General features: G+C 42.4%; 1 protein-coding gene and 1 long non-coding RNA gene across 3 annotated transcripts in view; one reads left to right on the plus strand and one right to left on the minus strand.

Annotated features, from left to right (window-relative positions):
• Positions 1-16,319, minus strand: part of STARD13 (StAR related lipid transfer domain containing 13) — a 287,606-nt gene that overhangs the window by 134,982 nt on the left and 136,305 nt on the right. Inside the window, exon 1 of one of the 2 annotated variants that reach the window (XM_038133168.1) lies at positions 7,039-7,335. The exons of the other annotated variant lie outside the window; for it this stretch is intronic. Within the exon in view, the coding sequence (XP_037989096.1) occupies positions 7,039-7,162 (124 nt within the window). The 5' untranslated portion in view covers positions 7,163-7,335. Of the gene's footprint in view, positions 1-7,038; positions 7,336-16,319 lie in introns of those variants that run through there. 2 annotated transcript variants of the gene reach the window in all.
• Positions 3,929-13,873, plus strand: LOC119699564. Its single transcript, XR_005256467.1, has 3 exons — positions 3,929-6,490; positions 8,354-8,425; positions 10,487-13,873. It is a non-coding gene; the product is annotated as an uncharacterized LOC119699564 (long non-coding RNA).

Below are 16,319 nucleotides of genomic sequence, written 5' to 3' on the forward strand. Positions count from 1 at the left end.
TTCCAATATTTGGTCTGCAAACATCAGGATAAGTACAATGTTTACAGGAATACTCCATGAAGTCACAGAGTAGAGAACTGACAAGATAGCAGCCTTCTTCTTGTCACATAGAAGCATCCAGGTGAAATGAGCTGAGGCCATGTATTTGTGCAGGAAAAAAGGAGAAATATTTGTTTACTGAGAACTGAAAGAACCTTGTGAATGCTCAAGAAAGACAGTAGGGAAAAAAAAAAAACCCAAAACAAACCCCCAAAAAATCTAAGAAAAACAAACCAAAACCCAAACCAAACAAACCCAAACCAAACAAAAACTGTACTACAAAAAGGACTGACATAATAACTCTCTATGAAAAAGAAGTGTATTTTTTAAAGATTAATGTGTCACTGAAATCTGTGAACAGATGAGGAAGAGGGAGACCTGTCAAGAACATTATTTAAAGCTATCAAATAGAAACTGACTGATTCAAACGGTATCCAGTTCTATTTCCACCACTGATTCCCCATTTTATGAGCTGAGATTTGTATCTCTTACTGTCAGGAAATTAAGTAATCAAAATTGAATTTCTTTTAGGAAAATAATCACTGATACAACTTTCTCTGATGAAAGCAGTACCCATTCAAATACAAAATCTGTGTATTAAATGTAAAACCGGAAGATGAATGCTGTTGTCACCCTAGGAACCTCTCCATGATCACTCCAAATCTTACGTGGCAAATTGCAGCAGAGCCACAGGAATGAGTATTGGAAAAATACATCTTTCTCTGGACTTTGGGAGTCCTCCATCACCCCCCTTCACAGTCTCATGCTGATACAGAAATACTTGGCAGGTCAAGCATATTGGTATTTTTGTAATTGTACTTCTGGAATTAACTTCTTGTTGCTGAGGGTCATGAGAGCCTGGCAGCACCAGAACTAACAATGGTGGTATTTTGCCACCACTGCCCTCTTTTCAGATTCAAACCATTGGCCTTCAAGGAGTGCCTGGGAAGGAGATGGAACTTACAGGATATTGACATAACCCATAAAACACAGGTGCAAAGAAAAGCCTCTTCATACTTTAATTAAACTAATCAAAAACCCCTCCTCACATTAATAGAGAATGTATGGCACAATTAATTTAATTTATGAGATCAATGACTACTTTTCTTGGCTACTACATTTTCTTTAGGACTGAGAGCAGAAAATATCCTGGCATGCCTGGCCAAATGAATCACTCAAAAGTCACTTTCTTTTTTTTCCCTAAAGCACTCCATCATGAATAAAGAATGTCTTTCATAACATTTCTCCTTGACAAAGGACAGTCTTTTCCCATTGATGGGGCTGGGTTAGGAAGGAATTTACACACATACATCTTATCAACATACATGAGAATCAGTATCTTGTACTCTCCAGTGCACTGGTGGGGACACAGACTGCAACATCCCTACTTTGCTTTCTAAAAATGTTATGTGCATGATTTTAAAATAGAACATAGAAGTATGCCCACCAAATACCACATTTTTCACACACGCATCTCCCACACTCCTTAATGAAAACTGATCTTGCAAAATTATTTTATAAAAAAATCCACTCAATGAATCTGCTACATTTGCACAAAAGTCTTAATTCAGAATAAATTTCAGTAATGTAATAATATCAAGATGCAGCAGACTCAATATTGGTCCCATACTGGGACACCTGCCTTTGCTCAGGGGTTCCCAGAGGACATGGAAGCCTGGTACACATATTTCCTTTGGGGTTTCCAGGGACTTCACTCCCAAAATAAACTTCAGCTTTGCAGAATAAAAACTTCATAAACAAGTTCTTGAAAATGTTTCATTTCGAATGAAAACTAAAAACTATGAGAAAGCTATAAATTTGATGATTCTTTAATTAGGCTGCAGAAATATAGCTGCTCTTGTCTCCATACAGGCATGACAGAAAACTGTGCTAAAATTCACACAGTTCTGGTTGTGACCACTAGTTGTAGCTTTTTAAAACCCACTTTTCACATCTGTGTTCCCCAGGATCAACAGATCAGCAGGTGCCAAGGAGCACCATGCTGTCTGAGGTGCAATTACAAACTTAGGCTTATTCATTCACACCCAATAAAACCACAGTAACCCACAAACCAACCACAGATTACTTTTGAGAGGAGCAGGTACATCACTTTGTCATCTTTGTCACATGCTGAATGTGACAGTTACTTTCTGCTGGACAAATTATTCTCCTTTTTCTACCTACACCAGATAATGTTCACTTTCATCTCTGATATAAACGTATTTCAGTCCTATTTGAAGAGACACTTGTAGCTGCTTATCAGTGTATAAGGTCCTCCTGAAGAGCTAAGGACACCTAAGAGTAGGACTTGTAAAGCTTTCCATTTAAAGGTCTTAATTTTGACTTCTTCAGACTTCTTAATGATTTTCTTTTACTCACAAGCCTGCCTCATTCCTGTTTCAGTTTTGGAGCTTCGGGTGATCAATTTCTAAGAAAAAATTAGTCCATGGTATGTTGTCCCACCACACATTTTCATTCTACTTGATTTGAGACATTAAGTGCTTCATCCTTTGGAAAAACATCCTGCAACCTCACAGGGGAAGTTCAAGAGTCAGTTTAGCACTGGTGCCTGAAAAATCTGTCCAAAATTGGACAAGTTAAAACAGTTTGGAATGTCAGTCTGAGCAAACTACTGGAGGTATAGTGTAAAACTTGATCCCAAATTCCTTTAACCCAAAGCACAGTCAAGCCAAAAAAAAAGAGTGGGAGCATCTGAAACTGGTCCTCCAAACCACTCCAGGCAGTTGCTTCTGGAGAGCTCTGTAGCTGAGTATGAGTTGGAACAGTGCTGATAGGGCAATTGCAGCAGGCAGAAGAGAGGATGTCAATGGATAGATAAGAGAAATTTTGTAGCAGAAGAGTTAGAGGAGATCAAGTAGGGATTTAATCTCTTAGAGAACACAGAACATACAAAGGATTGTGAGACACAAAGCTCAGGTGAGAAGAGATTTATCAGAAAGACTGAGGGTGTATCTAAGCCACAGACACAGTGGAGGCAGCCTTACAGAGAAGAAATCCTGACAGCTATCTGTGTAGATTGCTAAATAACAGCTAAAAGCTAAACTACAGAAACTAGAGGCAAAGCTTTCTCTTATCAGAAGAATGATAGGGTCACAAAATTGATTTTGCAAACTTTAATAAGTCTCAGAATTGAAGTCACCTGCTAAATTCTAACTCAGCCCTCTTTCTACTACGTCGTAAGACAAAGTCTCATCATCATCTGCACATGCAGTTTCCAAGGATCCTATCTGATGATGGGGTATGGTCACGTATCAGCCCTGCCGAAGCTCTTGCAGGTGGGAGACAGAAAAACCCCCAGGTTTCCGAAACTATGACAAGTAAATGTTGCCCCTGTGGCAGAGCACCTTCCATTCTTCTCTGTTTTACACCAAGTCACTTGAAACAAAATCTGACCAGACCACCAGAAACTGCAAGTTATTCATTCCCTAGGTGCTATTCAGTTAGACCCCAAATGCTAATTTGCTCAAAATGCTGTGCAACAGCAGCTACTGAGAGTCATAATTTGAATACTAAAGTAGATAATTCAAGTTGTAACTCTCAAGAGCTGATATTCCTGGGGTTCATCCTCACTTTGCCTCTTGCTTCTATCTGTAAAATGGGAACAATGTAACCTTGAAGCTTCTAGGAACAACTTAAACATTAATGGTATAACGTACGCAAGCACCAGTCTCATGAACAAACACCTGAGGAAATTTATAATTCTGTGCTTAGTCCACTATTTCAGAAAGCTGCAGTACAGAAGGCTCTAAGTTAAGAGATTCAGCAAAGGGATCATCACTTTCTGCAGTAAATGAGGCTGAAAAATTCTGAGCAACAAAAAGGGTGAGGTGATCGTGTCAGTCAATCATGTCAGTCATGACAATCCTACCTTATGAGGGGGGCTGTGCAATACAGCAACAGGAGTCCTTACCTCTGGTGTTTCCTGACTCCAAAGTACTGAATTTAAAAACTAAATTTTAATTTAATTTTATTTTAGTGTATAGTAACTGAAAGGATGCCAGATAGAAGGTGGCACTTTCCCCTTACACACAAGGAGTGTAGGAACTACAACTTGTTGTGTTTTACTGTAACAGGTGATCATGATTTGAACAGGGATCTCAGAATTACCTTAGGTGAGATCACTTAGCAGATCACTGTTGGAGGATCTGCTAAATACTTAAGTCAAATTATTTAAACAATGGTTTTCAATAATGGCAAAGTGGTTCAGGATTACATTAAACCAAAAGTATTTTCTATAATCTTTCAGGGGAATAGGCCCCCACTGGGAGTTAAAATTCTGGTACATTTCCCATTCAGTTTGTCAGTTCCAAATTAAACCATAAGCATAGTGGAAACAGTGCAAAATACCTCTGCAAAACTTACAAAAAGCACAAAAAACCCCTGAGGGTGCAATTTTTGGCACTGTAGAGGGTACACCCATTGTTTGAAAAACAAATCCCAGTCAGTGAATCAGAAAAAGTGACTAAGAGCTGCAGGGCACCACGGATCTGTCCTGAACAAGAGACAGTATGGAGCAGCCCTGTCCAGGAGCACGCCAGGAGCCAGGCTGCTGCTCATCACCTCTGCTGTAAAGGGTGAGGGAGGGAAGCAAGGAGCACACTCTAGCAGTCCTTTTATGCACAACCTACTTTTCCACAGCAACTCAGCCACACTCTCTGCCTCTTTGGGAGCAGCTGAGTCAAAATTCAGCTCTCTCCTTGCTCTAGCCAGGGTTCAGGTCCTTTCTCCAGCTCACACCCCTGCTGCCCAACAGTGTGCTGCTGCCCTCTGCTCCAGCCTGGATGCCAGGGCAGAAACTCTTCCCAAGGGGCACTGGGGAAAGCCCTGAGTAACCTGCTCTGCTCCGAGTGCTGATCCTGCTCTGAGCTGGAGACTGGAGAATTCCCAACACCTCATCCAACCCTAACAATTATATCATTTTTATGAATTACAAAAACGTGCTTGCTTTCTTTACAGGTGTATCTTGGGCAACTGGTGTCCTGATCCTTAACAAATAGATAAAAGACTAAAGCAAACCAAAAGAGTAACTATGCAACTGCCTGCAAAGGAATCATCACAGCGAGGATTTAATCACGAGTTTTTATTTGGCTTTGCAGTTGGAATATGACAATACACTAATGGTTAAAACTGCATTTCATTTTGATCATTGCTCTTGAATATTAGTTACCAGTTACACTGCTGCTCTGACTGCCAGTCAGAGCTGAACTACAACGACAACTTTGAGGAAAAAGACAGAACTTGTACAACTATCTGCCTCGTTGGGATCAGATCTGTGGCAATGGAGAAGCCGCCGGGCTGGCAACCAGCAAATAGTTGACAAATTTAGATCAGCTTAAATCTCCTGCCTTCTCATTAACAAAAGCTGGAAGAAGAGGCCAAGGAATATACACTGCAGCTACCCAAGTCAGCACAACAAACAAATATGAAAACAAAGACAAAAATGCCAGAGACAGAAAAGCAACAGAACAAGAGAACATATCTGGCATCAACAGATATTTGTACACATTTCATTATGTCGTCAGATAAGTAATTTAATGAAACGGCAAGTGTACCAGTGTCTTACCAGGGTATTATGAATAGCACTTAAATTATGGCAGTGCATAAACCAGGACATTAGTATTCTATCCACCTTAAATAAAAAGTTTTGACGCCATCAATTTTAATACCCAGTTGCTTTAAGAAGTTGGCTACAGCATCATGGCAGCCTGCCCAGGTTCTTTGCTCAATCAAGCAATAGTTGTCTTTGACCAAAAAAGAAAAAAATAGCCAACAGTATCCTTGCTGAATGTCTGCTGGGATCTGCTATCTATACAGGAATAAGGGAATTAAAAGAAAATTAAAACATTAAAAGTTTAGTATTTTGGCTAACCGTAATATTACAAAATTAGTCATTTTAGTAATTCATTATTGAAGCTATCCAGTTTAGAGTAATTTTTCAAAAAAAACTGCCATGCAATTTTTACCTATTATTTTGATTGTATGTACATAAGAACTAACATGCTGTAGATTTAGTCAGAAAACCTGCATCATTTACCTCTGTACTATACAATACAGCATGTCACAGTGCCCTAGGCAAGGTCACCAAACTCCTAACAATGCTGTAGGATGTGACAGAGGAATCCATCTTTACAAATTAGACTTCATTATACATGATCCTGCTCATAAATCTTGATGTATCGTTTTCTAGTATAATAACTCTACTTTGCACTTGCATGTACATGTACTAGATATTCTAATCCAGATCTTCTAATTCACAGAGTATTTTACAAATACACACTGGGTGTGTGCCCCTGTGCATAAAGCCACTGTGCTGCGGCAATAGCAGTGCTCTAAATGAGACCCGACCCCCTGGAGCACCTGCCCTGCTCTGTGTCCTTCTGGTCCCCACCTGGGGATGGAAAAGCTGCAGGAGGCCGGTTTTCCAGAGCAGGTAGGTGACCTGAAGCTATAGAAGCATCTGAAATGAAACAGACCATTTTTCTTTGGGACCTGAGGTACTTCTCACATGCAAACCCTATGAGGAACCAAACTGGTTGGTTAGACTTAGAAAACTGATCAGAGGAGCAGGTGAGCCTGCTTCCCGGAGGCAAAGCCAGCCCTCTTCGTTTCGGAGACGCACAGAAGGTGCCTCCGACACGGAGAGACGGGGAGGCTTAGCCCCGAGCCCGACTGCGTGCGTGAGCACCCCCGCGCTGCCCGCCGGCTCCCGGGCAGGGGCTGCCTGCAGGGGCTGGGGGCTGCGACCTGCCTGCACCCGGCTCCCGCCCGCGGCCCGACCCGCCCGCACGCTGCCGACCGCCTTCCTGCCGGGAGCCCCCCGTCCCGCCCGGGCCGAAGCCGCGGGGTCTCCCCGCTCCGGCAGCGGAGATGGTGCCCCCCAGACGTGCCCCTGGAGCGGGACCCCTCCGCGCCGCTGGGACCGGGACGTCCCCGGGGCGCAGGGCAGGTAGCGGCGGCCGCGGCGCAGCGGGGACTGACCTGCGAGCCGCCGCTCCCGGACATTCCTCCACAGCAAGTCCCAGGCTTTGGCGGTGGAGTCCCGCAGCTGCTCGCTCAGCGACCTCCGGAGCTGCGCCTTGGCCGGGCGGCGCTGGCTGCTCATCCTCGGCGGCTCCGCATGCCGCCCCGGGCAGCCCCGCTCAGCGCCCGCGGCCGCTCTCCTCGCCGGGGACGGGCGGCGGCGGCCACATGGGGCCGCGGGGCTGCCCCGCCGCGCCGCAGCCGCGTCACCGCCGCCCCGGGCGGGCGGCCCTTCCTTCACCTGAGCGCCGCCCGCCCCGGCCCCCGGGGCAGCGCTGCCGCCGCCAGCCTCCCTCCCTGCCTCCCTCAGCGCTCCGTCCCGCGCCCGCCGCTCTCCGCCCTCCTTTCCTCCCCCGCGCTGCGGCCCCCGCGGGGCGGGGAAGGTGCCCCGGGCTCCTGCCCGGCTCCTGCCCTGACCGGGACCCCGCGCCCCTCGGGCTCGGGCACCACCGACGGAGCGGCACCCCGCTCGTCCCGCGGCCCCGCGCCTAAATTCCGTGACCCCGCTTGTGCCCGTGGGCCTCATTTGGGAACTGTCCGGCCAACCCCCGCGGCTGCCCTGCTGTCAGCTCCCGCTGCCGCCTCTGCGCTCCCTGGACAGCGACCGGGAGCTGCCCGCCACCACCCCAGCCCTGCCGCCCCAGCGCTGCCAACGGCCGGCGTCCGCTGCTCCGGGGAGAGGTCACCCACCACGAGGTGACACAAAACCCGGCTGGCAACGGGCTGCCTTTTTCACGGGAGGCTGAAATAGGTGCTTTGCCCATGCTTCAACTTTTGCGGAAAGAAAATTAGGTTTTGTTTTTTTTTTTTTTTTTCTCAGAGGCCTAGGTTCATCAACTCTCCACCCAAGATTCAAGCCATAGTCCTTGCAACACAGCCTCTCCTGTTTCTTTCCCACTATCTTTGCATTCCACCCACTTACTCTCCACCTCCTTCCCCCTGCATGACTTCTTCTCTTACAAGCTCTTGTGCTTTTGAAAAGGTTTCAAAATTAAACCCTGGCAGACACTTTTTGCGCACTTTGCAGACTAAAATGAATCCTGATTTCTTCATCCATAGGCTAGCCAGAAAGTAATAGCAGGGCCCTTATCCCATTTAGGAAAGCCATTTTGTGTTTCTGCTTCTTCTGTGCTCTGGGAAATACTGTTTTAACAGTGTCCCCTTCCCTATCCTGGATGTTCCTCCAGCAGAGAGTCTGATAGCTGAGAAGGACAATGGGCCGCTTCATCCCATTTAGTCACAATCAATTACTTACTGCTTGCTCTTTTGGCAGAGTATTTGTGACGTGCAAAGCAGAGGCTGATGCTCCTGCGAGTGCCCTACTCTGAAAGATCTGCATGCCCAGGTAAAGCAGTCATGTTAAACATTATGGATATCCCCATCTTGTTTACAAGATTTAAACTGTAACTGCAATGTCAGAAGCTAAAAGCAAACAGACAGAGGCATTCCATGCTACCACTGTTAATAATGTTTTCTGCTTACTTTGTGGTGTGAATTTGTTTTCCTTTGTTCCTGTTCTTAAAATGTTCATCTAAAAAGGTTATTCTTAAACTGCTCTACTTTAGCGGATATAGTGGAGATGATGTGCTTGTCCGGAACTTGTACAGATGTTGTGTGTCACTCCTCTGCCTGCAATTCCAGTGTCCTCCAAATGACTGGACAAACACTTTTGAGAAAAGGGATGCCTTCCAGGGATGGATGCATTCAAGATCTGGAAGGGAGACAGCATAATTATGTAAATACTCCTACATCCCATGACCCAGAGCAAACACCTGCTGATGTTAATGGGAGAAGAGAGGATTACGGTTCCTACAATCAGCTCCTCTGCCCAGTAAATCTGCCTCTGACCTCTGCCTCTCTTTATTTAATCTCTCACCAACATAGCCATTACCAGTACATAAGACCTACTATGCCTGTTTACTGCCACAGGCTTTTATCAGTTAGGAACCAGGCAGAGATGAGGAATTAATTCCTGATATTGTACTCAGCTGCCCTATAAAGATGAGCCATGACACACAGTCTAAAAGTGAAATAATAAATTTAATTTTGAAGGTTTTGTATCATACTGCTGTGTCACCACCCACAAACACCAGCCCACGTCAGCCAGTACTGCAACCTTCAGCAGTGCTCTTCTGGCAGCCACACTTGGATGCACCAACTTAGAGTGCCCTGCCTGTCTGGAAGATAGATATCCCTTTCTTCAGCAGCTGTCTGTGATGGCCAGAATGCAGCACTAGAACAAAAGATATTATCTTCCCTTCTGTAGCATTTTTGAAGATCTTGCTTTATCAAAAATATCCCTAGACTTCCAGGTTTACTGAAAGCAGCTAATTAGTGACTAGATAGTAGCAATTGCTAATCCCATGTTATCTCTCCATGAGTTACCAAGATAAACTGCAGTGATATGGCTGTATTTCATAATAAGCAACAGAACTGAACTGGCAAGCCGAGACCAAACTCTGTGGCAGGCACTGACAAAAATCTTACTAATTTCAGGTACTTTATTGTGGAAAACTAAATCCAGAGGCAAGATCAGATACTGTCGTTTTCTTCCCAAAGAAAACAGTGCTATTGAGTAATGAGAACACATCTCATGCAGCAACTGGCCTATTCCTATTTTATGCTTTTAATCATAGTCAGCTGTTCAGAAGTCTAATTACCATCACGAGTATTTTTGATGTATTACACCTCATAGTAGCAGTTACAATTAGAGCTATTCTGCAGAATTTTAAGAATAGAACATGTACCCTCCTTCAAGCTATTCTGCTTGAAGGAGGGTACATGTTAGGAATCATTCATAGGTCAAACATGCTTCATTTCCTTTTAGAATGTTAGAAAACCCGACAAGATGGTACAATTCTGGTCTCTCACACGTTTTGCATATGTTGGTTAAGTGTGTAAGTAGCCAGCTGATCAGTAGTCATGTTTCCTGCTTGAAACATTCTGATATCTAGCACAAGATGGCTAACACTTCTGGGGGAAAGAAAAGGAAAACACATTTTCCACAGAATATGCAATTTTCCTGCTTGATACTATTCTTGCCAAAATGGTTCTTTTCAGAGTAATTGCAATGAAACCACTGTATATGATGAAGAGAAAGGAAGAAGTTCCCAGCTGCCTTAAAAGAAGCTGAACTATTATATTTGTCTTTGATCATTGATAACAGAATATTGGCAGGAATAAAAGTACTGTCTTTAAATCTTGCAGGCATATAAAATGTTGGGGAAAAGTCCAAACTAGTTATACCCATGTTCTGATGCCATTGTGGCACAGAAGTCTGATACACTAATTATATATTTAGCAATTTATAGTTCCTTCCAATCACCATGGTAATTAAACGCCAAGTTAATTGACACTGCGTAGTATTCTGGCCTCTAATTAGAAGTGTGTTTTTAATTTGTTACAGATTCTATTATACAGCCTGATGCAGTCCTAGTAAAGTAACTGTACAAACTCCAATGCACCTGGTAAGAAGAGAATCAGACCTAAGGAAAGAGAAACATACTGCTTTGCCATTTGTAAACTACTGAAAGACTGTGATAAAAGTACAACTTCTTTCCTTTCCATTCTCTTGTCTTTAATTATCATGAATCAGGATTTTTTTGTTAGTTAACTCACCTCACAATATTTGCCTACTTGTAGAACAAAACAAGATAGGTCATGTGGAGGAAAATGTGGTAAGAGTGCATCCTTGGTTACTATGTGCTGTTTAGAGGACACAGGCTCCTTACCCTAGTATCCCTTAGAAAGTAATACTAAAACAAAAGAGGAAATAACAGGGTCTACAAGATCAGTGATGCAGTCTGATCCTACTAAGTGCAATGCCAAATTTTATAATTAATTTAATTCCTCAGGAACTAACTGTAATGAAGCTTCTTGAAAGTTACAATACCCAAAATGGTGTTCCTGTGCTTTTGTAGCTTCAAATAGTAGCTCAGACAGCCTAGATATAAACACATCAAGTAATATTTATAACTTTGGCAGTGGTCTTTATCTCTTTGGGGGTCCTAGAGCTCTGGAATTTGTTTTCTATCACAGCTTAAATGGTCTGGGTGGGATGTTGTAAGTCGGGGTTACCACTGGAAGGGAAGAAAAGATTTGAGGTTTTCCATTGCTTGTTTTCCTAACAGCGGACTCCAGTGAATTTCAGACTAATTCTGTGGTTGAAGTTATGTGAAAAGCACCAAGGGCATATGAGTAGGTGTCCTCTTTGACATCTAAGTAAACAAACAAATATTCTGGATAGAGAAAAGTAAGAATCACTGTGAATGAGGACAAAATGTTCTAGCTTGTGCCCTGGCACTGTCTCCTTGTTTTTGTATTTACATATACAATTTATCATCATTTTAGGGTAGCTTTAACAAGAATAAGTTATAAATTAGTTTCACTCTTTTCTGGTTTATCAAGAGATTGGCACCTATATGCTCATCCTACTTCATTTTAGCTTTCTGAAGCTCTGGGAAAGGATTGCTCTGCACTTTGCCAACAGCAGAGCACTACTGGCTTTCATTAGTAGGGGCCAAATTCTTTCACTTTTGTTCACAGTGATTAATGCTGAAATAAATGGAACTTCTTGCAGTATTCACTGTGAAAAGATTCTAAGTATGCTCAGATACAGACTACAGTAACAAAGTGTCTGCTGTTTGACTGTGCTCCCTCTCCCTTGCTAGAACAGGCATGGAGGGGATGGGGGAAAATTAAGCTTTAATTCTATTCATACAAAGGATGATATTTTATTATTGTTATTATTAACAAGCTGTTTTCTCAAAGTGCTTGGAAGCAAAAACTGGATGGAGCTGAAGTGCAATCTTTGCCCTCAGGAGATTGCAAACTAAATATAAAACAGGACACCGATGGAGAGAAGACCTGATTGGGGTAGGAAGGGTGGAGTATGAGAGAGCAACAGAACAGTACTGGCCAGAGTAGTAACTGCTGGTGTACTTCTGGCACACCAGAATTAGCGTCTGGGAGCACTGATGCAGAGTCAGCAAGAGAGTCTCCAAGGAGGTTAATGTGCTATCTTTATATATTCAGAGGACCAACTTTAAAGAACAAGGGACATTTTTAACAAAAGCATGCAAATGTGTATTTGAAAACATAATGAGTAGACAGCAAAAGCTGGGATCCTGTACACAAACAGCCTGTGGGAAGAAAGCTTTTAATATTGAACACATAGGTGAGGCGAGGGAAGGGCCCTCAAACTTCAGTCAAGCAGCCTCTACTTGATGCACCACAAAGGCAGGATGAGCTGCAATGAGCAGTGATAGCAGAGAACTGCCAGGGTATTTGCATTTGGGATGCAATGCAGTAGACCAGGTTGTGTCTATCAAGGCAGAGTAAATGGGAACAAAAGTGAAAAGGTAAACGTGGGAAGAAATTTTTTTCTACAGCAGTCAAAAAATTTCCCCTGGAAACCTCCTTCTGACTAAACCCATTGTTTCTTAAAGAATAAAAATTAGAGAAATCATATATTTTTCTGGAAAATAATGGATTTTTTGGGTTTAACACAGCAGGATTTTCACATTCTGGCCAGCTTTAATGTGCACTTTTCTCCCCATCTTGCATTCTGCTTATATCTAGCTCTTGCAGGTTATTTTTTAATAACCCCTCTACCTCTCCAGTCTCTTGTACTAATACAGCCTAAATTGTCACAGGGCATTATAAACTCCAGGTGAAGGTGCTGTGTGACAGGCAGGAGGTTGCTCTGTTATATGAGAATGGTGAAGACAGGGACAGCGAGGCAGCTGTGGTACAAATGATGATTGGATGGATTGCCCTCTGAGTAAACAGGGCACTTCTGTGGAACAGTGGACAACCAAGCTGATGCTTCAGCTGAAATTCTGAAGAATTGCAGCCACAAGAGCCCTTGCACATTTCTCAGATAACAGACAAGAAGTACGGACAAAACAAACCAAGTGCCAATAAACTTTCACTTCCTTTCATAAGATGCTCTGTGGACATTTTTAAAATACATTACATTGAAGATATGAAGTCTTGTGCTGAGCAAAGCCAGTCTCTGTAGAAATAGCCAATGCTTCAATGATTAAGCAACTGGGAAAGTAGACTACATTTTATATGTGTAGATGTATTGGTTTTTTACTGGAGCTGAGCTTGAAATTTTGAAGTGATTAATGCCCTTGAATAAGTGAGCAGCTATATTGAAACACAAAATGTCTCAGCACAGAATATTGCCCCTGTTCTTCTCATTTCAGCTTCTGGTGTCTGATTTTCCCCCTCCTCTTCAGTCACTTGACAAAAATATATTGCTTTAAACTACATCTTTCTTTGCTCTCAAAATGCTCATTTCCTTAATATTGTATTGGGATCTTGTCTAAGCCACGATTTTTAATTTTTTTTTCCCTAAACTTCCAACTGTTATTACCATCACAGTAGAAATAATTGGAACATTTGTGTAAAAAAGCCTTGCCTTGCAGCAGTCAATGGCAATTTAGCACACACCATAGCAGGATATTGGTTCAGAGACCTGGGAGCTTTTTCTCTTTATTTTTTTAAAACTCTCCTGGATTACACAGGAAAACATGATCAATCTTGACAGCAGGTTCTAACAACAATGCAAGCAAATTGTTCCCCAAATGAATTTACTTGTGAGAGTAAGAACTTTTTTCAGATACGCAAATACTTCACTGCACACACACCTTTTGAGTAATCAGGCTACTGACTGATGGCAGCATATTCCAAGTATCATATCAGTATATTGCAACCTTCATCACTGGCCACACGGCTACTATTTAAACTTATTTAACAGATTTAAAATATATACATTTGGTAGAATTAAAAAAGGCACTCATGTTTCAGGCCAGTAAATAATGAGTGTTGTGGCCTGTTGCAATAGGGGATAGAATTTCAGGTAGGAAGATTATAATGACCAGAATAAAAATTTGGCTGGGGCCCAAGCCAATCCCTATTAACCTAAACTGTTCTACAGGATCTTGAATCACTAAAGTTGATTTTAAATTTCTTCTTGATTCCACAATAAAGAAGGCTAATTGTCCACAGTATTGTCTGAGTCTCATTTGAAGTAAAGGCTGGTGAGGATTCGATTGTAAGCATCATTTCCCACAGCTCCATTGGGAAGGTTTCCCAGCCGCCTCAGAGCCTGCCTAAGCCCACTCCATCACCCAGCTCTGGCATTACAGAACTCTCTGTTCCAGCAGGCTGAGTGGTACAGCCATTCCTGGAAGTATAAAGGAGCTTAAGCTTAGGAAGAATGCCTGTTTCATGACATTTTACATATCTGGGTACTCCCACTGAGAAGCAGGATATTCATGCTGTGAAGAAGGGGCTGGACTAGGTGGATCTGCAGCTCCTTCTCTCCGAAAATGTCCCTGTTTCTGTGAGAACATTTTGGTAGTGTCAGGCAGCACCTGTATTCCATTAACTCCAAAAGCATTTCAGTGTTTACAGTAACCAGGAAATGTCCATGTCTGTGTTATATTAACAAGTCAGCAGTAACAACTGCAGTTTCAGTTTTTAGAGCTATGCAGAGAAAGGTTTACTTTGAGTTGCTGAAGGTTTTAATTTTTTTTGGTTGAAAAAGCAGAGGCCTGTAGTACTGCCCTTGAACCCATTACAGAAAGCTTCGGGGAAAAAAAGTTACCAAATTATAGGTAAATAGTCCAATAGCACTTCAGTAATGGCTTCATACAATCAGGTAGGCAACAGCATAGCTATGAATTGCAAGTCTAAAAAGTACTTGTGACAACAAATTTGTAGGTCCTTCACCTTAGTATTTTTTGCTTGTACTCTTCCTGCCTACTGCATGTAAGGGGGTTTGCATAATGGCATCGTTTCATTCAAGATTCATTACGTTGGAAACAAAACTGTATTATATTTTTATGTGGACTATACTACATATGCTCAGAGAGGTAAGCCATAAGGTGTCACTGCATAGTAGGCAGCAGACTTTATAGGAGCAGTGATGTGGTGCTGGAGAATTACAGTCTATGTAAAAGAACTCACCTGTGAGAAATTAAAATATGACTTTTTGTAGTCTTCCAAATAGGCTCCAATTTCTGCGTGCAAGAGGCAAAAAATCTTAGCTATGCACTCATGTGCTTTTCAAATACCTGAATTTTAATAATGACATTTAAATTACTATTATATAAATAGTAACATCAAAGACCATGGGGGAAAGCTAGAAATACATTTTTATTTTCTCTTTTGGACTGAAAACTGTACATTGTAAAGCAACTTAATTCCCAAGAAAGGTAGTAGCAGGGACTGCTCTGTAGTTGGCCAAGCGTACCAAAAGCAGAGAGAGCTTGAGAAGGTATTACCCCATCACCTGCTGCTGTGTAGACTGATGTGACCAGATTGATGACAGAGATCACAGCCACAGCTCTCTACTGAGTGTGCCACCCCTTGCCTGCCAGAAAGCACCATCTTTTTTATTTATAATTACTTGAAAAGTTGATTCCAGAAAGAACAGAGCAGGCTTCAGCTCCCCCTGAAACACTGTATTCAGCTGGCCTGATCCCCCTCTTATTAAGAGACACTTTTTTGAGACTCCACCAAGACATTTCTCCTTGACTTTATTTAAATGCCATGCAAATGAAGGAGATATGCATTCAGGACTATTCCAGGAGGCAAGAAAAGGTTGTTACTTTGCTTGTATGTATTACTGGTTCCAAAGTTCATTTTTTCAGCATTGCAATGCCTTCTAGTGAAATCAGTTCCTACAGATGATGTCAGAACACCTTTACAGTGCTGCAGGTACTGCTGTTGCTCATCTTGTTTACTTACACTACAGTCATGCAGATTCGTTCCAACATCTTTTTGTCATTTTGGGCTGACACAAATCTGTTCAGCAGTAATTACTTGAGATTGTTCTACATTTCAGGGAATGTTTTTGACTCATTTACATTACAAAACCCCATGCAAATTGCTAGGAGAATAGGTGCTAAACGGATTATAACTCAGCAGGATCTTACCACGATGATAGCTTTTGAGACAGAAGATCAGTTAATTTACCTGACAGAGAACATTTACATTCAGTAATCCTTGGTTTGATCAAATTTAGCAGATACATACTTTCAGAGTTCAGGCCTTAAAAATATGTGAATGTGACTGTCAATGCCAAAGGCAAAAAAAGTGTCAGAAGTAAATGTGGAAACCAAAGTCTACTTCTGACATAATACTGGAGGTTATTCCCTATTTCTATTCTGAAGTGTTGTTAAATAGTTTTAAAATGATTTAAAGTACTTCACTGCCGCCAGTCA

This window comes from Motacilla alba, chromosome 1 (genome assembly GCF_015832195.1).
Source record: "Motacilla alba alba isolate MOTALB_02 chromosome 1, Motacilla_alba_V1.0_pri, whole genome shotgun sequence".
Lineage (NCBI taxonomy): Eukaryota > Metazoa > Chordata > Aves > Passeriformes > Motacillidae > Motacilla > Motacilla alba.